This window comes from Hyperolius riggenbachi, chromosome 5 (assembly GCF_040937935.1).
Source record: "Hyperolius riggenbachi isolate aHypRig1 chromosome 5, aHypRig1.pri, whole genome shotgun sequence".
Classification (NCBI taxonomy): Eukaryota; Metazoa; Chordata; class Amphibia; order Anura; family Hyperoliidae; genus Hyperolius; species Hyperolius riggenbachi.
Window position 1 is genome coordinate 10379587 of NC_090650.1, and position 26528 is coordinate 10406114.

The window sequence follows — 26528 nt, forward strand, 5'->3', positions numbered from 1 at the left end:
CTATAGGTGTGATGAGTGTAAGCTCTGCTACCACTTTGGTTGTCTGGACCCTCCTCTGAAGAAGTCTCCGAAGCAGACGGGGTACGGCTGGATCTGCCAGGAGTGCGACTCTTCTTCTTCCAAAGTAAGTGTTCAAGTTTAGCTCTGTAGTCTCATTTGCTGCGGCAGCGCTCTCCACCTGTAACAGGTGCATAAAAAATCTGCGCCAACTGGTTGATGGTGATCACGGCTGAATAAAAATACTGTATAGACTCGCGTATAAGCCTAATTTTCCAGCATAAAAATTTTCTGAAAAGTTACCGCCTCGGCTTATATGCGAGTCAGAGGAGCGAAACAGATGGTGGAGACGGTTTTGTTAATGGCAGAGGAGTGTAAGGATTGAGCACTAGGGATGATCACAGATATGCAAATTGTTCAGAGTTTATGCAAATTCTTATGCAAATGTATACAGCTTGAAAATGGACCAATCAATTTAACTCTGGGTTTAAATTGATTGGTCCATTTTCAAACTGCATACATTTGCTTAAAAATTTGCATAATTTCAAAACAATTTGCATCTCATTGAAAATCCCTATTGAGCACTAGTGATCTCTAACCAGCTGGCCCCCTGCTGTGTCCCCCCCCCCCCCCATCCCCTGCAGCATGGTGTGCAGAGTGCGCTGCTCAAGACTACCTGTGTCCCCTGACTCCCTGCTGTGTCCCCCATCCCCTGCAACATGGTGTGCAGAGTGCGCTGCTCAACACTACCTGTGTCCCCTGACTCCCTGCTGTGTCCCCCCCATCCCCTGCAACATGGTGTGCATAGTTACATAGTTACATAGTTATTTTGGTTGAAAAAAGACATACGTCCATCGAGTTCAACCAGTATAAAGTACAACACCAGCCTGCTCCCTCACATATCCCTGTTGATCCAGAGGAAGGCGAAAAAACCCTTACAAGGCATGGTCCAATTAGCCCCTAAAGGGAAAAATTCCTTCCCGACTCCAGATGGCAATCAGATAAAATCCCTGGATCAACATCATTAGGCATTACCTAGTAATTGTAGCCATGGATGTCTTTCAACGCAAGGAAAGCATCTAAGCCCCCTTTAAATGCAGGTATAGAGTTTGCCATAACGACTTCCTGTGGCAATGCATTCCACATCTTAATCACTCTTACTGTAAAGAACCCTTTCCTAAATAAATGGCTAAAACATTTTTCCTCCATGCGCAGATCATGTCCTCTAGTCCTTTGAGAAGGCCTAGGGACAAAAAGCTCATCCGCCAAGGTATTATATTGCCCTCTGATGTATTTATACATGTTAATTAGATCCCCTCTAAGGCGTCTTTTCTCTAGACTAAATAAACCCAGTTTATCTAACCTTTCTCGATAAGTGAGACCTTCCATCCCACGCATCAATTTTGTTGCTCGTCTCTGCACCTGCTCTAAGATTGCAATATCTTTTTTGTAATGTGGTGCCCAGAACTGAATTCCATATTCCAGATGTGGCCTTACTAGAGAGTTAAACAGGGGCAATATTAATATTATTAACATCTTGAGTTTTTATTTCCCTTTTAATGCATCCCAAAATTTTGTTAGCTTTAGCTGCAGCTGCTTGGCATTGAGTACGATTATTTAACTTGTTGTCAATGAGTACTCCTAAGTCCTTCTCCAAGTTTGATGTCCCCAACTGTATCCCATTTATTTTGTATGGTGCTAGACCATTAGTACGTCCAAAATGCATGACCTTACATTTGTCAACATTGAATTTCATCTGCCATGTATGTGCCCATATAGCCATTCTATCCAGATCCTGTTGCAATATGACACTATCTTCCTGAGAGTTAATGATTCTGCACAATTTTGTATCATCTGCAAAAATAGCAACATTGCTCACTACTGCATCTACTAGGTCATTAATAAATACATTGAAGAGCACTGGACCCAGAACAGACCCCTGTGGGACCCCACTGCTAACAGTCTCCCATTTTGAGTATGATCCATTGACCACAACTCTTTGTTTTCTGTCCATTAGCCAGTTCCCTATCCATGAACACAGACTCTTCCCCAGTCCTTGCATCCTCAACTTTTGCACCAGACTTTTGTGGGGAACAGTGTCGAAGGCCTTTGCAAAGTCCAAGTATATCACATCTACAGCATTCCCAATATCCATATTAGCATTCACTACCTCATAAAAGCTGAGCATGTTAGTCAAACAGAGTGTGTTGCTCAAGACTACCTGTGCCCATGGCTTGTGGGGCGGAGCGTGCAAGCAATGTGTCAGTGGTGCAACGATCAGGGATTCTTCCTGTGTGGCAATCGCTGTGTCTCGTATCTATGACGCCATCTAGTGGCATCTTGAGACACATCTGTATCATCCTTGGGGCGCATCTGGCTATACGGAGAAGGAATTACTTTTACTGGGGGCACGTCTGGCTACTGTGGAGGGGGCTTATACTTGATATATATCAATCACTTTTTCCTGGTTTCTGAGGGAAAAAGTAAGTACCTCGGCTTGTACACGGGTCGGCTTATATGCGAGAATATATGGTAGTTGTCAGAGGAAGGTTGTGTTCCCACTAGACCCGAGGATAGACATTTTTTGTCCGTTCTCCGCTCATCCCTAAATGGACAGTGAACGGCTCCTTTTTGGTATATAGGAGCCATTCACACTTGTCACGCTGCAATGCATCCATTGGATCTGATGCGTTAAGCGGGACGCACTTCTGTGCAGACCGCCATAATTCCAAGCAGACGGATGCATTCCCCATATAGTCCATGGGTAACACATCTGCCCCGGGCTCCAGACGCATCACTACGGACCATCGCAGCGGACACTAGACTGTACACCACACTGTACGCTCCCGCTGGCTGCATGTGATCTGCCGGTCGAGAGCCTTAGACTTGGTTCACACATAAATCTGTACATTTCTGGTCCAGTACCATCCTGTCAGTTTTGCATCCATTTTCTATCAGTTTTCCCTGACTGGGCCAACACCTTTTATCTGTGAATACAGCCATAGAAAACTCATACAAAACTAACAGGGCTGGACTGGCCAGGACGGGAACTGTACACCTTTTATTTGGGAATGCAGCCACAGAAAACACAGACCAAACTGATACACTAGGACAGTACTGGACCAGAACAGATTTATGTGTGAACAAAGCGTTAGGTCAGGTTCACACTTGCAAATAAGTGGCAAACGGATCTGTGAGAACGTATGTGATCACCAGTCGATTGGATTCGTTGCCACTCCATTTCCACCCCCCCCCCCTTCCCCCCCCCAAAGTATATATTTCTGAGTAGAATGGTCCGTTTCTTCAGTAGTGTGAAGAAACGTCCTGTTCCCTCATTGCTTTAATGCAGCACTTCAGCTTCCGTTTCTGTTCCGCTGGGATCAGCGATTCGGAAACATTGCTGCAGAAGGAAACTTGCAGAATCCGTTCAGCGGATCCGATCAGAACGGATCCATAGGTTACCGTTGGATCCATTTGTATCTGTTAGCATCCGATCCGGGAACAAAACGTTTTTTAACACCTTTGAGAACCGGGCCATAATCTATAAGTACATATTCATAAAAAGGTTCACCGTAGATATCGTCAATGTCCTGTCACCTCTGTCAGGAAAACACTCTTCAATAGTAGACATTTAATAACAAGAAAATGGGGGGCTTACACTTCATGCTTCGACACAACCTTTTCATGTGGATTGTCGTCATTTGGTGAGGCCCCCCCCCCATTTTCTGATTATTGGTTATCAGCTATGACCTGACAGAACATTGACCAGATCTGCGCTGAATCTTTTTATGTATAAGGGTTAATGCATTTGCACACTACCTAACTTTACAGTAGGAGGGTGGGGACTGCCGGCACTAGACTGGGTGGGACAGGAGGAGGAGACTGTGAGCCCCGCTACACTACAGTGTGCATTGGTGAGCGCTTCAGGGTAGGGCTGAACTAGCCAGCACTGCTCTAGGTGTATGCTGACTTTGGTAGGACTTTGCAGGGACATTACACTGAAAATATCCAGATTCTGCGGCCCCTAGGGTTATTTGAAGAAGATTTAAAGGAGCTAGTCTAGTTGAGTCGGCCGCTTCCCGCTCGCAAAAATCTGGATACGACCACTAGTTTGTAAGAAATAGGGGACTCAGTATGAAACATGATCCACGGCACCAACCAGATAGGCTTAGTAATTTTTGCCGAGGGTTGAGGGTCCTAGTGTGCACTTTTAGCTTTAGTATTTCCTCCTGGGTCCCCTTATTTCTTACATACCATTAGTTTCAAAGCCTCCTGAAAGTACTCATTTACATCATGTGACAGATCTCCTGTGTCAGTAAGCAGCCTTGTCGACGTGGTAGTCCTCTCCCCACTTGGTTTGGTCTATCTGGCATTCAGCACATGTAATTTTACCACAGGAGAGACCACAGGTAGAAGTGAGAAGCCCAACCCAGTCATTCAGCACATGTAATTCTCTCTTCTACCTCTGGAGGTTCCTCCAGAGGTAGGATTACAAGTGCTGAATGGGTGGGCTTTTTTCCAACCACTATGGCAGAAGGCAAGCATAGAGGTAAAGGAACTGCCTTTGATACAGGAGGCTGTGAGCTCAATTCTGGGACTTTACAGCATAGAGGTAAAGGAACTGCCTTTGATGCAGGAGGCTGTGAGCTCAATTCTGAGACTTTATTTAGCTGCCTGATTACTTGCACATCTGTAAGGATTTCAACAGCAATTGAACACAACATCACACTTTCAGTGCCCTTTGTGCAGGAATGAATTCAGTTGTAAAAACATCTGTCAGTGTGTGTATGAGAGAGAGACAGGTGAAGGCATTTAGAGCAAACCAAGTGAGAAGGGCACTACCACGTCGGCAAGGCTGGTTACTGACATAGAACATCCCTCTCCCAACATTGGTTCCCCCGGCAGTACAGATGACTGGGGTGCATTGATCTTTGGGGGAATATATAGAGCATATGCAGAAAGGAACCCAGGTCCTCCAGGCATAAGTTGCCACACGATTCAGGTAAGTCCACATCATTTCTGTATGACCCCCATTATGTAATGCATATCCTGCGAGCGTTCATGGAAGTTATACAGCAGTAATAAACAGTGATAAACATACTTTTTGTACAATGTGACGAAACACGTTGATCATATGAGCTGGAGGCCTATGTAACAATTCTAACAGCAATAACAACATAACAGAAAAATCTACTAATCTAGGAATCAGCTTAGGTGTTCATATTCATCCTTGAGAGCCATAGAAATGTATAAATACGTCAGCTTTCATTCCTTGCCTCTCATTCACCAAAATTTGGAGTCTGAAGGAGATAATGGCCTCAATTCACTAAGCCTAACTCCTGTCTTTAATAACTCTTCAGAGCTGTTTTACAGTTATCACCATGGTGATATAATAGTGATAACTGTAAAACAGCTCAGAAGAGTTATTAAAGACAGGAGTTAAGCTTAGTGAATTGAGGCCATTAATATGTTCCATTTAAAGCTAAATGGTACAAAACTAAGTGAATGGTACAATTTTTAGTGAAGGATCGTATTTTCAATCAGATTATTCAGATCACTAGATAAAAGGCCCATCCATTGAAAAACAGATACTAGGCCTCGTAAAAGTGGATATCCTGAATAATTTACTGCATTCTTCTATATGTCACTACAGGGCCTCTTTACTGCATTCTGCTATATGTCACTACAGGGCCTCTTTACTGCATTCTACTATATGTCACTGCAGGGCCTCTTTACTGCATTTTGCTATATGTCACTACCGGGCCTCTTTACTGCATTCTGCTATATGTCACTACAGGGCCTCTTTACTGCATTCTGCTGTATGTCACTACAGGGCCTTTTTACTGCATTCTGCTATATGTCACTACAGGGCCTCTTTACTGCATTCTGCTATATGTCACTACAGGGCCTCTTTACTGCATTCTGCTATATGTCACTACAGGGCCTCTTTACTGCATTCTGCTATATGTCACTACATGGCCTCTTTACTGCATTCTGCTATATGTCACTACATGGCCTCTTTACTGCATTCTACTATATGTTACTACAGGGCCTCTTTACTGCATTCTCCTATATGTCACTACAGGGCCTCTTTACTGCATTCTGCTATATGTCACTACAGGGCCTCTTTACTGCATCCTACTATGGCCTCAATTCACTAAGCTTAACTCCTGTCTTTAATAACTCTTCTGAGCTGTTTTACAGTTATCACAATTATATCACCATGGTGATAACTGTAAAACAGCTCAGAAGAGTTATTAAAGACAGGAGTTAAGGTTAGTGAATTGAGGCCTATATGTCACTACAGGGCCTCTTTACTGCATTCTACTATATGTCACTACAGGGCCTCTTTACTGCATTCTACTATATGTCACTACAGGGCCTCTTTACTGCATTCTGCTATATGTCACTACAGGACCTCTTTACTGCATTCTGCTATATGTCACTACAGGGCCTCTTTACTGCATTCTACTATATGTCACTACAGAGCCTCTTTACTGCATTCTACTATATGTCACTACAGGGCCTCTTTACTGCATTCTGCTATATGTCACTACAGGGCCTCTTTACTGTATTCTGCTATATGTCACTACAGGGCCTCTTTACTGCATTCTGCTATATGTCACTACAGGGCCGCTTTACTGCATTCTACTATATGTCACTACAGGGCCTCTTTACTGCATTCCACTATATGTCACTACAGGGCCTCTTTACTGCATTCTGCTATATGTCACTACAGGGCCTCTTTACTGCATTCTGCTATATGTCACTACAGGGCCTCTTTACTGCATTCTGCTATATGTCACTACAGGGCCTCTTTACTGCATCCTACTATATGTCACTACAGGGCCTTTTTACTGCATTCTACTATATGTCACTACAGGGCCTCTTTACTGCATTCTACTATATGTCACTACAGGGCCTCTTTACTGCATTCTGCTATATGTCACTACGGGACGTCTTTACTGCATTCTGCTATATGTCACTACAGGGCCTCTTTACTGCATTCTACTATATGTCACTACAGAGCCTCTTTACTGCATTCTACTATATGTCACTACAGGGCCTCTTTACTGCATTCTGCTATATGTCACTACAAGGCCTCTTTACTGTATTCTGCTATATGTCACTACAGGGCCTCTTTACTGCATTCTGCTATATGTCACTACAGGGCCGCTTTACTGTATTCTGCTATATGTCACTACAGGGCCTCTTTACTGCATTCTGCTATATGTCACTACAGGGCCGCTTTACTGCATTCTACTATATGTCACTACAGGGCCTCTTTACTGCATTCCACTATATGTCACTACAGGGCCTCTTTACTGCATTCTGCTATATGTCACTACAGGGCCTCTTTACTGCATTCTGCTATAGGTCACTACAGGGCCTCTTTACTGCATTCTGCTATAGGTCACTACAGGGCCTCTTTACTGCATTCTGCTCTATGTCACTACAGGGCCTCTTTACTGCATTCTGCTATATGTCACTGCAGGGCCTCTTTACTGCATTCTGCTATATGTCACTACAGGGCCTCTTTACTGCATTCTGCTATATGTCACTACAGGGCCTCTTTACTGCATTCTGCTATATGACACTACAAGGTCTCTTTACTGCATTCGGCTATATGTCACTACAGGGCCTCTTTACTGCATTCTGCTATATGTCACTACAGGGCCTCTATACTACATTCTGCTATATGTAACTACAGGGCCTCTTTACTGTATTCTGCTATATGTCACTACAGGGCCTCTTTACTGCATTCTGCTATATGTCACTACAGGGCCTCTTTACTGCATTCTGCTATATGTCACTACAGGGCCTCCTTACTGCATTCTGCTATATGTCACTACAGGGCCTCTTTACTGCATTCTGCTATATGTCACTACAGGGCCTCTTTACTGTATTCTGCTATATATCACTACAGGGCCTCTTTACTGCATTCTGCTATATGTCACTACAGGGCCTCCTTACTGCATTCTGCTATATGTCACTACAGGGCCTCTATACTGCATTCTGCTATATGTCACTACAGGGCCTGTTTACTGTATTCTGCTATATGTCACTACAGGGCCTCTTTACTGCATTCTGCTATATGTCACTACAGGACCTCTTTACTGCATTCTATTATATGTCACTACAGGGCCTCTTTACTGCATTCTGCTATATGTCACTACAGGACCTCTTTACTGCATTCTGCTATATGTCACTACAGGGCCTCTTTACTACATTCTGCTATATGTCACTGCAGGGCCTCTTTACTACATTCTGCTATATGTCACTACAGGGCCTCTTTACTGCATTCGGCTATATGTCACTACAGGGCCTCTTTACTGCATTCTGCTATATGTCACTACAGGGTCTCTTTACTGCATTCTACCATATGTCACTACAGGGCCTCTTTACTGCATTATGCTATATGTCACTACAGGACCTCTTTACTGCATTCTGCTATATGTCACGACAGGGCCTCTTTACTGCATTCTGCTATATGTCACTACAGGGCCTCTTTACTACATTCTGCTATATGTCACTACAGGGCCTCTTTACTGCATTCTGCTATATGACACTACAGGGCCTCTTTACTACATTCTGCTATATGTCACTACAGGGCCTCTTTACTACATTCTGCTATATGTCACTACAGGGCCTCTTCACTGCATTCTGCTATATGTCACTACAGGGCCTCTTTACTGCATTCTGCTATATGTCACTACAGGGCCTCATTACTGAATTCTGCTATATGTCACTACAGGACCTCTTTACTGCATTCTGCTATATGTCACTACAGGGCCTCTTTACTGCATTCTGCTATATGTCACTACAGGGCCTCTTTACTGCATTCTGCTATATGTCACTACAGGGCCTCTTTACTGCTTTCTGCTATATGTCACTACAGGACCTCTTTACTGCATTCTGCTATATGTCACTACAGGACCTCTTTACTGCATTCTGCAATATGTCACTACAAGGCCTCTTTACTGCATTCTGCTATATGTCACTACAGGGCCTCTTTACTGCATTCTGCTGTGTGTCACTACAGGGCCTCTTTACTACATTCTGCTATATGTCACTACAGGGCCTCTTTACTGCATTCTGCTATATGTCCCTACAGGGCCTCTTTACTGTATTCTGCTATATGTCACTACAGGGCCTCTTTACTGCATGCTGCTATACATCACTACAGGGCCTCTTTACTGTATTCTGCTATATGTCACTACAGGACCTCTTTACTACATTCTGCTATATGTCACTACAGGGCCTCTTTACTGCATTCTGCTATATATCACTACAGGGCCTCTTTACTGCATTCTACTATATGTCACTACAGGGCCTCTTTACTGCATTCTACTATATGTCACTACAGGGCCTCTTTACTGCATTCTGCTCTATGTCACTACAGGGCCTCTTTACTGCATTCTGCTATATGTCACTACATGGCCTCTATACTGCATTCTGCTATATGTCACTACAGGACCTCTACTGCATTCTGCTATATGTCACTACAGGGCCTCTTTACTGCATTCTACTATATGTCACTACAGGGCCTCTTTACTGCATTCTGCTATATGTCACTACAGGACCTCTACTGCATTCTGCTATATGTCACTACAGGGCCTCTTTACTGCATTCTACTATATGTCACTACAGGGCCTCTTTACTGCATTCGGCTATATGTCACTACAGGGCCTCTTTACTGCATTCTGCTATATGTCACTACATGGCCTCTATACTGCATTCTGCTATATGTCACTACAGGACCTCTTTACTGCATTCTGCTATATGTCACTACAGGGCCTCTTTACTGCATTCTGCTATATGTCACTGCAGGGCCTCTTTAAGTACTGGTATTGTCCTATTTTTGGTTTAGCCTATAAATGCATTGTAACCTATCCACCTCATTGAGATGTCAGTGATAGTTATGCTGAGCTTGATTGGTTACAGATATAGTAATTTTTCTGCCGATGGTGAGTAGCCATGGATATGGCGCAGGGATTTGCGAGGTTCCGTGGTGGGCTGGAGGCCCCGCAGACGTGGCCCGGTGATGAACCTGGGCTGGTTGACACAGGAAATGAGCTGTCCGGCCTTGTTTAGAGGTGTCTCACCACTTTTCAATCCCGCTTGAATATCTCAGCCTCTGCTTGACGGAGGAGGAATTGCTATTGAATTCCTGTCCCCTGTTTACCATAGAAGAGCGTCACCATTAACTAAAAGGTGTTTTACTGTCACTCAGAGTCTATCTGGAATAATTCACCCCAGGCCGGCACGCCGGGGCAACCAGGAGCTATTTAAAAAAAGTAAATTAGGGGATAAAAATACACATGAGCTGTTCATTAGCTCGTTTCAATCTCAATGGGTTTGGACAACAAACACAAAATAGCTTTTAAAGAGGATCAGTCACAAGTAAGCGTTTGTAATCATCAGAATCTCCTCTGTGAAGAAGTTGCTGGAAGAGTCAAGTTTTTACCTTCCTGTACCACCTCTTCACGCTGCCATGTTGTTACCTTCCTGTACCGGCTCTTCACACCGCCATGTTGTTACCTTCCTGTACCGGCTCTTCACACCACCATGTTGTTACCTTCCTGTCCCGGCTCTTCACATTGCCATGTTGTTACCTTCCTGTACCGGCTCTTCACACCACCATGTTGTTACCTTCCTGTCCCGGCTCTTCACATTGCCATGTTGTTACCTTCCTGTTCCGGCTCTTCACATTGCCATATTGTTACCTTACTGTACCAGCTCATCACACCGCCATGTTGTTACCTTCCTGTACCGGCTCTTCACACCACCATGTTGTTACCTTCCTGTACCGGCTCTTCACACCACCATGTTGTTACCTTCCTGTACCGGCTCTTCACATTGCCATGTTGTTACCTTCCTGTACCGGCTCTTCATGCCGCCATGTTGTTACCTTCCTGTACCGGCTCTTCACACCACCATGTTGTTACCTTCCTGTACCGGCTCTTCACATTGCCATGTTGTTACCTTCCTGTTCCGGCTCTTCACATTGCCATGTTGTTACCTTCCTGTACCGGCTCTTCATGCTGCCATGTTGTTATCTTCCTGTACCGGCTCTTCATGCTGCCATGTTGTTATCTTCCTGTACCGGCTCTTCACACAGCCATTTTGTTACCTTCCTGTACCGGCTCCTCATGCCACCATGTTGTTACCTTCCTGTACCGGCTCTTCACATTGCCATGTTGTTACCTTCCTGTACCGACTCTTCACGCAGCCATTTTGTTACCTTCCTGTACCGGCTCTTCACATTGCCATGTTGTTACCTTCCTGTACCGGCTCCTCATGCCACCATGTTGTTACCTTCCTGTACCGGCTCTTCATGCTGCCATATTGTTATCTTCCTGTACCGGCTCTTCACACCGCCATGTTGTTATCTTCCTGTACCGGCTCTTGATGCCGCCATGTTGTTACCTTCCTGTACCGGCTCTTCATGCCGCCATGTTGTTACCTTCCTGTACCGGCTCTTCATGCCGCCATGTTGTTACCTTCCTGTACCGGCCCTTGATGCCGCCATGTTTCTACCTTCCTGTACCGGCTCTTCACACCGCCATGTTGTTACCTTCCTGTAACGGCTCTTCATGCTGCCATGATGTTACCTTCCTGTACCGGCTCTTCACACTGCCAGGTTGTTACCTTCCTGTACCGGCTCTTCACACCGCCATGTTGTTACCTTCCTGTACCGGCTCTTCATGCTGCCATATTGTTATCTTCCTGTACCGGCTCTTCACACCGCCATGTTGTTATCTTCCTGTACCGGCTCTTGATGCCGCCATGTTGTTACCTTCCTGTACCGGCTCTTCATGCCGCCATGTTGTTACCTTCCTGTACCGGCTCTTCATGCCGCCATGTTGTTACCTTCCTGTACCGGCCCTTGATGCCGCCATGTTTCTACCTTCCTGTACCGGCTCTTCACACCGCCATGTTGTTACCTTCCTGTAACGGCTCTTCATGCTGCCATGATGTTACCTTCCTGTACCGGCTCTTCACACTGCCAGGTTGTTACCTTCCTGTACCGGCTCTTCACACCGCCATGTTGTTACCTTCCTGTACCGGCTCTTCATGCTGCCATATTGTTATCTTCCTGTACCGGCTCTTCACACCGCCATGTTGTTATCTTCCTGTACCGGCTCTTGATGCCGCCATGTTGTTACCTTCCTGTACCGGCTCTTCATGCCGCCATGTTGTTACCTTCCTGTACCGGCTCTTCATGCCGCCATGTTGTTACCTTCCTGTACCGGCCCTTGATGCCGCCATGTTTCTACCTTCCTGTACCGGCTCTTCACACCGCCATGTTGTTACCTTCCTGTAACGGCTCTTCATGCTGCCATGATGTTACCTTCCTGTACCGGCTCTTCACACCGCCATGTTGTTACCTTCCTGTACCGACTCTTCACACCGCCATGTTGTTACCTTCCTGTACCGGCTCTTCACACCGCCATGTTGTTACCTTCCTGTACCACCTCTTCACACCGCCATGTTGTTACCCTCCTGTACCGGCTCTTCACATTGCCATGTTGTTACCTTCCTGTACCGGCTCTTCACATAGCCATGTTGTTACCTTCCTGTACCGTCTCTTCATGCTGCCATGTTGTTATCTTCCTGTACCGGCTCTTCATGCTGCCATGTTGTTACCTTCCTGTACCGGCTCTTCACACCGCCATGTTCTTACCTTCCTGTACCACCTCTTCACACCGCCATGTTGTTACCTTCCTGTACTGGCTCTTCATGCCGCCATGTTGTTTTCTTCCTGTACCAGCTCTTCACATTGCCATGTTGTTACCTTCCTGTACCGTCTCTTCATGCTGCCATGTTGTTATCTTCCTGTACCGGCTCTTCATGCTGCCATGTTGTTACCTTCCTGTACCGGCTCTTCACACCGCCATGTTGTTACCTTCCTGTACCGGCTCTTCACACCGCCATGTTGTTACCTTCCTGTACCACCTCTTCACACCGCCATGTTGTTACCTTCCTGTACCGTCTCTTCATGCTGCCATGTTGTTATCTTCCTGTACCGGCTCTTCATGCTGCCATGTTGTTACCTTCCTGTACCGGCTCTTCACACCGCCATGTTCTTACCTTCCTGTACCACCTCTTCACACCGCCATGTTGTTACCTTCCTGTACTGGCTCTTCATGCCGCCATGTTGTTACCTTCCTCTACCGGCTCTTCACACCACCATGTTGTTACCTTCCTGTACCGCCTCTTCACACCGCCATGTTGTTACCTTCCTGTACCGGCTCTTCGCGCCGCCATGTTGTTACCTTCCTGTACCGGCTCTTCATGCCGCCATGTTGTTTAACTATAGTATGCCTCAGTAACTGTAGTTATTCCAAATTTTGCCCGATGAAGCAGGATTATGCCTGCGAAAATCGTTGCATTGTAATGTAAAGTATTTAAATGAAGAAAATTGTTGAGCAAAATCAACAGGTTTGTGTCTACCGATTGGGGAGGTAAGTCCACTACTACCATCCTTTTTTAAATGGTTTTTAGCTTACCGTATTTTATTCTTGTATTGGCGCCACTATCAGTGTACTGTATATTCAAATCAAAGATCTCTTTATTGGCATGACCAAGATTCATACAGGCATTGCTAAAGCAGGGGGAATGGGGGACATGGTACGGGGTGGGGTAGGGCTACAGTAGGTTAGCAGTTCATGGACATTTTTAGGTTTGCAGTTCATTTATGGTCCTCTCAGTCTATGGCATACTGTGACGTAGTGTGCAACGATTGTCGCTGTGGATTCCTCCTCTCAGTCTGTGGCATGCTGTGACATAGTGTGCAGCGATTGTCACTGTGGATTCCTCCTCTCAGTCTGTGGCATGCTGTGATGTAGTGTGCAGCGACTGTCACTGTGGATTCCTCCTCTCAGTCTGTGGCATGCTGTGACTTAGTGTGCAACGATTGTCACTGTGGATTCCTCCTCTCAGTCTGTGGCATGCTGTGACATAGTGTGCAGCGATTGTCACTGTGGATTCCTCCTCTCAGTCTGTGGCATGCTGTGACATAGTGTGTGGTGATTGTCACTGTGGATTCCTCCTCTCAGTCTGTGGCATGCTGTGACATAGTGTGCAGCGATTGTCACTGTGGATTCCTCCTCTCAGTCTGTGGCATGCTGTGATGTAGTGTGCAGCGATTGTCACTGTGGATTCCTCCTCTGTCTGTGGCATGCTGTGATGTAGTGTGCAGCGATTGTCACCGTAGATTCCGCCTCTGTCTGTAACATAGTGTGCAGCGATTGTCACTGAGTTTTCTCTCATCCTCTAATGTGTGAAAGTCTGGAAATAGTTCCATCAGTTTCTTAACCCCCTTGGCGATATTATTCTTTCTGGATTTTAGGGTCTAAAAGCGGTGACATTTTTTTGCACCCTTTCAGACCCTAAAACTTGGAAAAAATCCTGCTGCCAGGGAGATCTGCACAGCCCAGCAATCACTCACCTCCCAGGCTCCAGCGCTGCAGTTATGCCTCCATCCTTCGGGTGGCACTGCAACTCTGAAGAGCCCCGGAGGAGAGAAAGAAGAATGGCGGCCACTGTCGGGATCCCCCAGGAGGTAAGTAATAATGCTGCGCGCTATAATCTGCAGACAGCCTCCGGCGGCTACCCCGAGCAGATGTCAGGAGTACCGCTCTTAGCTGCGGTTTTCTGCCCCGACCGTAGCTCGGGATTACCATCAAGGAGGTTAAAGAAGGTTTCCCTGGTAGCGGTATATTTGTGGCAGTGCAGCAGGAAGTGATTCTCGTCCTCGAGGGTCTTCTGCTCACAGTGTTGGCATAGTCTCTCCTCCCTGAGTTTCTATGTCTGTCTGTGTCTCCCAGACTCGATTTCGAGGTTGTGAGCACTCAGTCTGTAGATGCTCAGGATTTTCCTCTCTTGAGGGTTTTGGAGCTTTTCCAGGTATGGGGCTATTTTGTATTCCCTCTGTAGAGACTGGTATATGGCTAGCTTTGCTCTTGGCTGTGGTGTGCTTTATCTGGGCTCTTGATAGGACCTGTTGATCTGAGTTTGGAGGAAGCAGAGAGTTGACCACTTCTTTCAGGGCACATGGCTTTCATTGTGCAGCATGGCTTTGTAGTGGGGCGAGTTGAGCCTGCTGCTCTGTAGGTGGGCCCAGTAGGACAACACTCTCTTCTGTAGGTGGACCCAATAGGGCAGCACTTTCTTCTGTGTCTCAAGCAGTAGTGGGAATCTCCCAAGCTCAGCTCGGCAGGCATTGTTTGAGGTACTCCGATGGACCTGGAGAAGGTGTTTGCAGAACTCCAGGTGGAATATTTCTGTTGGGCTAGATTCCCATTTTGATTGGTCTGCGTAGGTGGTGGGGCCCCATACTTCACTTCCAAACTGTAGGATTGGGGTGATGACACTGTCAAATACTTTCAGCCAGACCTTCACTGCTGGTTTGAGGTGGAACAGTTCTTTCCTGATGGCATAGAACGTTCGGCAAGCTTTGGCTTTAAAGGCCTCTACGGCTGATTTAAAGCTTCCAGATTGGTTGATTTCCAGTTGATTTTTCAGTTCAGCTGATTTCACATTTATTGAGTGTTAAGTGTTTGGGCTGACCTTGTTTTTTTTCTCTAGAACACCATGATTTTGGTTTTGTTCAGTTTAATGGGGAGTGCCCATGTTATGCTGAATTTCTACAGGATTTCTAGGCTATCTTGTAGACCTTTTTCAGTTGTCAATAGCAATAACAGGTCATCTGCGTACAGTCTAGTCTTCCCTTGGGGGAGAGGTGTTATCCCCACTTCTTCCCTGTCTTTGGAGGGGTCAGGTCTAATCTCCCCACCTGCCTTAACGGTGGTTGGTTGAGTGGTGACCCTTGTTTGTGAGTATTATCTATTCTCCAAATACATTTGCTTGTTATACTCGAACATGCTACACTGCAGTGGGCTCTGGGTCTCCTTTTTGTCTTCCACAAAAGTAAGTGCATAGTTTTAGGAAATCCTCAATCTTTATTTTTTACAGTGATCATTAAAAAGACAGAGAGGAACTTCAGGGACATCCCAAATGCCTTTCGGTGACGGGTCCCCCTTAACGTTCTCCAGAAGGTGCCGTAATCGGTGGAGGCATCTGGTAATTGTGATTTGCCCCCCCCCCCGTACAGATTTCTAGAGAGATATTTGTCCGGCCCGGTGGGAATGACAGCAGGAACTGGCTACATTTTAAAACATGCAATTTAGTTCCCAGGTTCGTGTCCGCGTCTTTCTTCTTCCCCTGACGGGCCGCGTTGGGAATTCATCGGGAGTCATGTTGTTTTTAACGGCCGCGATCCGCTGCTTTTTAGCTGACTTGTCAAGCCGCAGACAGACAGTGACTGCAGGGCATTCTGCTGCCTTTTTCACAATTGGTAATATTGCCTGTCACCCCGGAGCGGAAGGGTTGATCACCGCGCTGACAAGGTTCCTCTTTTGACAAACATTGCATCTGTTCTACTTGGCAGGCGCAACACATACCGAGTTGGAAAGGGGAAAAAAAAAACATTGTAAGACTTTTATAAACCGGTTGTTTTATGATATCCCTTTACATCTATTTCTGCTGTAAGACCAAATTAGGAACATATTTCTAATATAGTGCGATCCGGAGGGAACGACTGTTGTTACTGATAAGGATGCTTCCCGCAGGCGATGGGGGTCACGTAAAGCGCCGCCGCTGCCGCCCGAACCCTCGTTCATCTTGTTTATCTCTTACAATTTATTTATTGTTGTTTTTAATATATATTACTATGGGGAACCCATTATCGTCCCTCTGTAATAGAAAGTGAAAAATCAGCACAAAAAAAGTAGAGGTGTTTCTGTAAAACTTCCATTTAAAGGACCTCTGTCGCGAAAATCTTGAAATGTAAAATCTATGTAAACGTATACAATTAAGAAGCACGTTTCTTCCAGAGTAAAATGAGCCATAAATTACTTTTCTCCTATGTTGCTGTCACTCACAGTAGGTAGTAGAAATCTGACAGAAGCGACAGGTTTTGGACTAGCCCATCTCCTTATGGGGGATTCTCAGGGATTTCTTTATTTTCAAAATGCACTTAGTGAATGGCAGTTGCTCTGTCCAACTGCCAAAAAAGCGTGCAGTGAGCAGGGAAGCTGGCCAAGATCTTTGTATAAATCTTTTTCAGGGAGCGTCTTTATAAAGAATAAAGGCCATGCTAAGTATCCCCCATGGAGAGATGGACTAGCCCAAAACTTGTCGGTAATGTCAGATTTCTACTACTTACTGTAAGTGACAGCAACATAGGAGACAAGTAATGTATGGCTCATTTTACTCAGGAAGAAACATACTTCTTATTTGTATGTTTTAAATTTTAAGATTTTTGCGACAGTTCCTCTTTAAAGAGAATATGTAATAAAAAAAAGTTCCCCTGGGGGGTACTTACCCCAGCTGTCCTCCCCCGGTCCAGCACTGGCTCCTCCCCAAAATGCGCTCAGGCATAGTAGCCCCTTTTGCACGCAGCGATATTTTCCTTTTGGATCCAGCGCAGTCGCTCTCGGGTTTCAGTGGAAATTGCCAAGCCAGATTGGATCCGCTGTACAGCGGAGGCGCAAGATGGAGCCCGAGGGGGAAGATGGTACTGCGCCTGCGCTGGATCCAAAAGGTAAATACTGCCGTCTGCAGCTCTCCTGGGGGTGCCAGCGCTGGATTCGGGCTACTGCAGAGGACAGAGGAAGCGTTATTAGGATCCAGAGGCTTACGCTCCTAAAGTAGTTCATTTAAGGGACACCCGAGGTGACGTGACATACAATACAATACAATAACATTTGTAAAGCGCTTTTCTCCCATAGGGCTCAAAGCGACATGGTGAGATAGACATGTGCATGTACAGTGCCTAGCACACTAATAACTATGCTGTGTTCCTTTTATTCTTTCTTTGTCTGAAAGAGTTAAATATCAGGTATGTAAGTGGCTGACTCAGTCCTGACTCAGACAGGAAGTGACTACAGCGTGACCCTCACTGATAAGAAATTCCAACTACACTCTCCTAGCAGAAAATGGCTTCTGAGAGCAGGAAAGAGATAAATAGGGTCAATAGTTCCTAGATTTTAGCATACTTCAATGAATGTGTCATTGAGCAAAAACAATAAAACAGTTAAAACTTAAAAAGTAGATTTAAACATAAATAAACCTGTGGAATATTTTAAAAAGTCATTTTTAGGAGAAGGAAGATGGATACAATAGTTTATTTCATTCGTTTATTTTTTTTATGAAATGCGTAGAGAAATCTGCCCCTGAACTGGCATTTGAACATTATTTGCTCTCCGTCTCCTGAATGGGATTTTTCTTTTTTGTCAAATCAAACCACTCCAGTTCCGATTCAAACGTTTCTATTACTGTTTGAATTGTGGCGCCTCCGTCTCTCTGATTTCAGCGGGTGGAAGGAGTTTCAGGCCCGGTGCAAACACTGATGGGGAACATCTGGGATGTGCTGGAAACTCGAAGCTTCTAAATATACTCGTCCTGAATAATTCATTGATTTTGCCCAACGAAAGTGTCGGAGGTGGACTGACAAACAACAGCTACACCTTTATTTATTTATGATGGGCGAAGGAGGATTCGCTGAGTCAGGCTGTGCTTTACGGTATAAAGAACCTTGAGGAGGAAGATCCGGAGAAAGGCGGCGGCGAGATGGGCGCTATTCTCATTTCATCTTTCCTCGCAGAGAGAGCTGTGATTTGTGCCTTGTCAGCCACTTTACAGTACAAGCCGGGATCCATTATGTGTCTATTTCCACATCCATTTCTCTATTTTAACTCCTTCGCCAATCGCCACTCCGCTCTTCAAATAAAACGCGTATTGCCACCTTTAGGCCCGGTTCACATTAGCGTTCCCTGTCCAGATTCGCCGGGCCGGATCCGGACCGTATACTGTACAAACGGAACGTACGTTCCGCATAGCAATGCAAAGGCTATGCGGACGTTCACATGTGTCCGTTCCGTACAGAACGGAGCCGGATCGGATCCGGACTCCGGGCACTTTTCCAACATGCGCTATTTTTTGATCTGGATCATCCGGCCCACGCACCCGGCCCGGAGCCTGACTGCACCATCCGGATATAGAAAACCAATGGGAAACGGAAGCACAGAACACACTGGAGACAACACCGGACGTTCTACCTCACTTCCTATGCGTATTTATAGCGGCCATTTCGGATGGGGACACATGGGCCCAGCATGTCTGGAGTGGAGCAGCAGTGACACACGTGCTGGAGCTGTTTGGCAGTATGTCGGAGGTGGAGGTGAGGCCTACAGCGGAGGACCTGATTCTACAGGTGCACCTTCTGCAGACCCCAACAAAATTTAAAGGTATTTTGTTTTTTTGGTTTTTTTCCCCCACGGATCCGGATGGCAGCCTGAAGCAGTCCTGATGCAAACGGACCGGATCCGGATCGAAACCGTACGGTTCCAATCCGGATCAGGTCCTTATACGATCTGAATCCGGTCCGTTTGCATGCCAAAACGCAAGTGTGAACGGGGCCTAAGTCTTCTACGCTAGTTAATTATCTGCCAAGGCGATCATTTTGGTTGTCTCAGATGAGATTCTAGCCTGTGTTTGGTTTTCCCAACCTGAGCAACACCACCCACAACTTCAGATCAAGATCTGATCAAAAGGATCCAATAACTTGACCACCCACAGCGTCCAACTAAAAACCTTTGGAGACGGAGCTTTCTGTCATGCTGCCCCGACCCTGTGGAATGCCTTGCCAAACTTGGGCTCCCTGCACACTACATGCGATTCCGTTTCCAAAGTAATTTATGGCTCATTTTACTCTGGAAGAAACGTACTTCTTATTTGTCTGTTTGCATATATTTTAAATTTTACAATTTTTCACCATAGTGCCCCTTTAACCCCTCCAGTGCTGGACATTGATGCAATACAGCAGATGTACTGGTTACCTCAGCAAATTCCCTCACGCTGCACTGTCCGAGAAACCTTCCTAACTCCTCCTATTTAAAGGGGAACTGAAGAGAGAGGTATACGGAGGCTACCATGTTTATTTTCTTTTAAGCAATACCAGTTGCCTGGCAGCCCTGCTGATCCTCTGCCTCTAATACTATTAGCCATAGCCCCTGAACAAGCATGCAGCAGATCAGGTGTTTCAGACTTTAAAGTCAGATCTGACAAGACTAGCTGCATGCTTGTTTCTGGTGTTATTCAGACACTACTGCAGAGAAATAGACCAGCAGGGCTGCCAGGCAACTGGTATTGATTAAAAGGAAATAAATATGGCAGCCTCCGTATACCTCTTACTTCAATTCCCCTTTAAGAAGGAAACTGCACTATTTCATGATTTCTTAATATGTCTGAGACAGTTTTTGCACAGATATCTAAAAACCTACCAATATTTTGTCTCAGACACTCTTGATAAAAGTCTCATAGAGTGTGGTAGAACACCTGAGGTGAAAATAAACTAATGAAATAAACAACTGTATCTATCTTCCTTCTCCTAAAAATGACTTTTTAAGATATCCCACAGTTTTATTTTATGTTTACATCTACTTTTTAGCTTTTAACTGTTTTATTGTTTTTGCTCGATGACACATTCATTGAAGTATGTCAGAGCTAAAATCTATGAACTCTTCACTCTTTTTATCTCTTTCCTGCTCTCAGAAGCCATTTCCTGCTAGGAAAGTGTTTTATAGTAGGAATTTCTTATCAGTGAGGGTCACACTGTAGTCACTTCCTGTCTGAGTCAGGACTGTCAGCAACTTGCATACCTGATATTTAACTCTTTCAGGCAGAGAAAGAAAAAAAGAAACACAGCATAGTTATTTGTGTGCTAGGCACTGTACTCATCTCATCATGTCACATGTCTATCTCATCATGTCACATGTCACTTTGGGTATCCTTTAAAACTACAACTGTGACAGATTGATGCATTGTTATTAAAAAAAAAAGCCATGTAACCGAAAATAAATTGAGACTTTTCTTTGCTCCTTATGTTCTATTTCTTATCCATACTACACATACAATTCATTATATCATACGTTTTTTTTCGGTTTCATGTTTGCTTTAAGTAGATATAAATATACCTTATTAAATTCTATATTTACTATGGTATGTGTACATTATATGCACCCATGCGGTGTGTATGCTTGTACTCCTGTATGTACATTATTCTTGTTCTGCTCCCATCGCTAATCTTACCTGAACCTCCCCTTTCCCTTCCTATTCTCTCCCAGTTATTAAACACTTCCCCTCCGATAATAGAAATAGGGGAATAATCATTGTTTGCCAGAGAAGTTAATTGGAAATGAAGGTTGTCACCAGTTGATATACTTTCCTCTTTATCAAAATGTAATTTGCTTCCAAGTTTTTTTCCTTTCTTCTATCTTATACGGCCTATATATAAAGGTTTCCTTATTAAGTGAAATAATTGCCGGCATTCAGCGCTTTCTCTCATAATGAAAACATTATTTTATTTCCTTTATTAAAACCGTTGGATTGGGTTAGTAATTGCCGTGTGCGGTCTCGTACGCGGACGCTTTTCTGTAGCATTTGTTAATAACAATTGGTAAATGTCTCGGCTGAGGTATAAAACCGGCCAGAGGTGGGATTGGAGTTTACCAGTCACTCAGTTTCCTTCTTCTTCTTACTGCAACCGAGGTACGGTTAGGTGTAAACACACATCCAAGATTGCTTGGCCAACTTTACCACTTCCGTGTAGTATGAGGGCCAATGGATTTTGAATAGTCATATGGCCAGAAGCTAGCGAATGGCAGCAGAGTGGGGTAAGTACCGGTATTATACTGTTCTCTGCACTACTCTGCATGGCGGGGAGGAGGTGGAAGGGGATGTTTTTTGGGTGGAGGGAAAAATACTGTATTTTGCTGACTATAAGACGCTTCTGACCATAAGACGCACCTAGATTTAGAGTACAAAGACCAGGGGAAAAAATTATATATATATATATATATAAAAACATGGTGCATCCATGGTGAAGGGGCATCTTGTGGATTTTGCCCCCTTTGTACCTCATATGTCTCCCTGTGTCCTCTGTCCCCCTTGTGTCCTCTGTTTGTCTCTGTGCCCTCCTCTGCATAGGCACAGTACAAGGAGTCCCCCACATTGCGGTGAGTTAGATGTGCATATTGGCAGGCATTCACAAGTCAGGAACTCCCTGCATTTGGACTGTAAGACGCAATGACTTTTTCCTCCACTTTTGGGGGAGAAAAAGTTAGTCTTATAGTCCAAAAAAATACAGTATGTACTATATATATATATATATATATATATATATATATATATATATATATATATATATATATATATATATATAATCATATGTGTGTTGCCATTACTCAAAAACGGCTTTACTGTTTAACAAAACTTGGCACTCAGATTCCTTACTACTTGGGAAGATAAGTTCTGGGGGTCTCGCGTCCCCCCTGCTTACCTGGGCGGCGCTACAAACAGCAAATAAGATTTCACCTATTCACACCAATGGGAAAAGATTAAAGGCCGCCATTCTCAAAGCAATCAAGCCAAAACTTGGAACAGTAGGTCATTTGGTGACTGTGGTTAAACATTCAGGGAAAGTGGGCGGAGCATAAACCAGCCAATAAAAATGTACCTATTGATTTTCAAGAGGAATATTTAATTTACTGCCATTCTTGCACTGTTAAAGAGACTCCGTAACAAAAATTGCATCCTGTTTTTTATCATCCTACAAGTTCCAAAAGCTATTCTAATGTGTTCTGGCTTACTGCAGCACTTTCTACTATCACCATCTCTGTAATAAATCAACTTATCTCTCTCTTGTCAGACTTGTCAGCCTGTGTCTGGAAGGCTGCCAAGTTCTTCAGTGTTGTGGTTCTGTGATGCATATCCCCCCTTCAGGCCCCTCTCTGCACACTGCCTGTGTATTATTTAGATTAGAGCAGCTTCTCTCTTCTCTCTTATCTTTTACAAGCTGGATAAATCCTCCTCTGAGCTGGCTGGGCTTTCACATACTGATGAATTACATACGGGCAGAGCTGTCTGCACTCTGCAGGAAGAAACAGCCTGACACTTCAGTGGAAGATAGCTGCAGGGGGAAAGAAACACACAAATGATCTCTTGAGATTCAAAAGGAATGCTGTATACAGCCTGCTTGTGTATGAATGTATTTTCTATGTGTGGACATACTGTACATCAACCTACTTCCTGTTTTGGTGGCCATTTTGTTTGTTTATAAACAAACTTTTTAAAACTGTTTTTAACCACTTTTAATGCGGCGAGGAGCGGCGAAATTGTGTCAGAGGGTAATAGGAGATGTCCCCTAACGCACTGGTATGCTTACTTTTGTGCGATTTTAACAATACAGATTCTCTTTAATGGCCTCAAACCTGATACAGTTGGTCATTGGGTGACTGGAGTTCAAATTCAGATAAGGGGGGGAGCCACAAACAGCCAATCAGATTTGTTAGATTGATTTCCATGGGAAAATATAAACTGCTTACATTCACACATTTTTGATGCCAAGGACCCCAAAGCTCACAAACCTGGCCATTGAGTGACTAGGTGCCAAGGTTAGAAAAAGTGGGCGGAGCCAACAACAAACAAATACATAACCGAGCAATGCTGGGTATTCAGCTATCGTGTGTGTATGTATATATATATATACCCAGGGGGGTCCCATTCTTTCTGTTTTGTCAGCGCCCCGTACATTCTAGTTACCCCCCCCCCCCCTGCATGCAAGCTGAAATGATTAGCATCTTGTTATAGCAATCGTCTGTTCCTGTTTCCAGACATGCACCTTGGTCGCTAGTCCCGCGTATTTCGCCGGACGACGTCTCATTTTGGTTAAACGTCCCGCTGAAATGGCTTTTTCCGATCTGCTGTACTGATTGTTTTATTAATAAAAAAATCTTTCCAGCCTCCTCTGTGGGCTTTTCAAAATATGTCTCACTCGGAGCCCATCAGCCCCAGTGCGACAAAAGCAACATTTAGCTGCTATTAGATTCAATTAAAATTAAGTATACATTTTTAGAATTCTGCTACCTTGGTAACGATTGAGCTCTTTTCTTTAACAACACAATGTTTGCGTGCATTTATTTATTTATTTCCTCGCTCGCATTTTAGTCTAATTAGGAACCCTTTCAGAAATCTTGATATTTTTTATTTTATTTTTGTATCTTTCCCCCGCATCCCGCCCTCCATATGTAGCGCACCAGCGAAGGCGGTATGACTCTGCGTTGTCAAATGTGGTGGTAGGCGGAGGCGACGGTGGTAGAGATGGACGCCATCTTTTGTTTGCTGGAGACATTTATTTATCATTTTGGCAGCATATTTTCGGTCTTCAAAATACATTTGGATTCGATTATAAGTCTCCTATACTGTTCTACATAAGTATTTGGCCTGTATTGTCTTTGTCAGCATTGAGGAAGACCATTCCTTCTCACGCAATGAACAATTCCATATGCCGAAGTGCAGCCCTGGAAGGAGCCTCCGCCATGCTTCACTGTTGGTTGCAGACACTCATGCTTGCGCCACTCTATGCAAACAAGTTGCTTTCTGGTACAATATTTCACATTTGGACTCATCGGTTTGTAGCACCTGCTGCCAATTTCCTGCACACCCGTTCTTGGGTTTTTATGCATAGTCAAATCACTTAGCTTTGTTTTCACTGTTCAGACAGGAAGACCACTTCTGACCAGACTAATCTGGACTGTAGATGGTTATAACACGGTCTCACTGATCTCCAATACATCTGATGTAAGGTCTGCTGTGCCTGGGCAGCGGCGGAATGTCGAGACTCAGGCTGCAGTTCCGAATTCCGGGTCTCGGCAAGCCACTGACGTCAGTGGAACGCAAGGTGCTTCTCAGATCTCATTGGATAGGCGGAGGACGCGTTCCCAGTACGTGCTCTACAGATGTAAGCAGTAACTCTGACGTTCATGTGTACATGTCAGCTGACACGCTGGATTGCTATTGGTTTGTTTTCAATTCTGCTTTTGTTGATTGGTTAGTTCTATTATTTAAACTTAATGAGCGCCCCAGTCATCATCCGTGATAGCATTAGCTTTGGCTTGTTGCTGGGTAGCGCTCACTGTCATTGGATTCATTTATAATGAAATAACCACAAATGTGTTTTCTGTGCTCACATCATTATCAGTTTTATTCAACCCCAAGTGACATTCATTCTTAGTACTTAGTACAACATCCTTTTCCAGTTATAACAGCTTTTAAACATGAAGCATAGCGTGACACAAGTGTCTTGCAGGGATCTACGGGTATCTTAGCCCATTCTTCATGCGCAAAAGCCTCCAGTTCAGTCACATTCTTAGGCTTGCGCGCTGCAACTGCTTTCTTTAGGTCCCACCAGAGGTTCTCAATCGGATTTAAGTCTGGTGACTGCGATGGCCACTCCAAAATTTTCCAGCCTTTAATCTGCAACCATGCTCTAGTGCAGAGGTCCCCAACCTGGGGGCCGCGGCCCCCTGGGGGTCCGTTGGCAGATTTCTGGGGGGCCGCGGCGGATCTGGCCTTTCTCCCTCTCCCCCCAGCGGCCGCCGTTCCTGATACCTTATGAGCGGCGGCCGCTTTCTTCCTTATATTCCCCATGGCCCCTCTCGCATCTCGTATTACAGCAGCGCTTGCTGTGCGACTGCTGTAAGGAGGGAAGGAGGCGGGGCAGCGTTCCCATGGTAACGGCGATCGCCGCTACAGGAAGCCGCTGCCCTATTTCCTACCCTTCCTACAGCAGCCGCGCGGGAAGCGCTGCTGTAATACGAGGTGCTGCAAGAGGAGAGGAGCTATGGGGAACATAAGGAAGCGACTGCCCGCTCGTAAGGTAACAGGAGCGGCGGCCGCGCGGGGGGAAGAGAGGAGAGGCTACACTGGGCTAACTGTACTGGCGACACTGGGGCAGCGATACTGGGCTAACTATGCTTGCTATTCTGGGCTAACTATACTTGCTATTCTGGGCTAACTATACTTGCTATTCTGGGCTAACTATACCTGCTATACTGGGCTAACTATACCTGCTATACTGGGCTAACTATACCTGCTATACTGGGCTAACTATACCTGCTATACTGGGCTAACTATACCTGCTATACTGGGCTAACTATACCTGCTATACTGGGCTAACTATACTTGCTATACTGGGCTAACTATACTTGCTATACTGGGCTAACTATACTTGCTATACTGGGCTAACTATACTTGCTATACTGGGCTAACTATACCTGCTATACTGGGCTAACTATACCTGCTATACTGGGCTAACTATACTTGCTATTCTGGGCTAACTATACTTGCTATACTGGGCTAACTATACTTGCTATACTGGGCTAACTATACTTGCTATACTGGGCTAACTATACTTGCTATACTGGGCTAACTATACTTGCTATACTGGGCTAACTATACTTGCTATTCTCGGCTAACTATACTTGCTATACTGTGGTAACTGTACTAGCTATACTGGGCTAACTATACTTGCTATACTGGGCTAACTATACTTGCTATTCTCGGCTAACTATACTTGCTATTCTGGGCTAACTATACTTGCTATACTGTGGTAACTGTACTAG

At 44.9% G+C, this 26528-nt stretch overlaps 1 protein-coding gene across 3 annotated transcripts in view; it reads left to right on the forward strand.

Annotated features, from left to right (window-relative positions):
- PHF14 (PHD finger protein 14) overlaps window positions 1-26528 on the forward strand; it is a 300907-nt gene that overhangs the window by 194960 nt on the left and 79419 nt on the right. For all 3 annotated transcript variants that reach the window (XM_068235081.1, XM_068235082.1, XM_068235083.1), the window contains one exon: window positions 7-124. In XM_068235081.1, the coding sequence (XP_068091182.1) occupies window positions 7-124 (118 nt within the window). The remainder of the gene's footprint in view (window positions 1-6; window positions 125-26528) is intronic.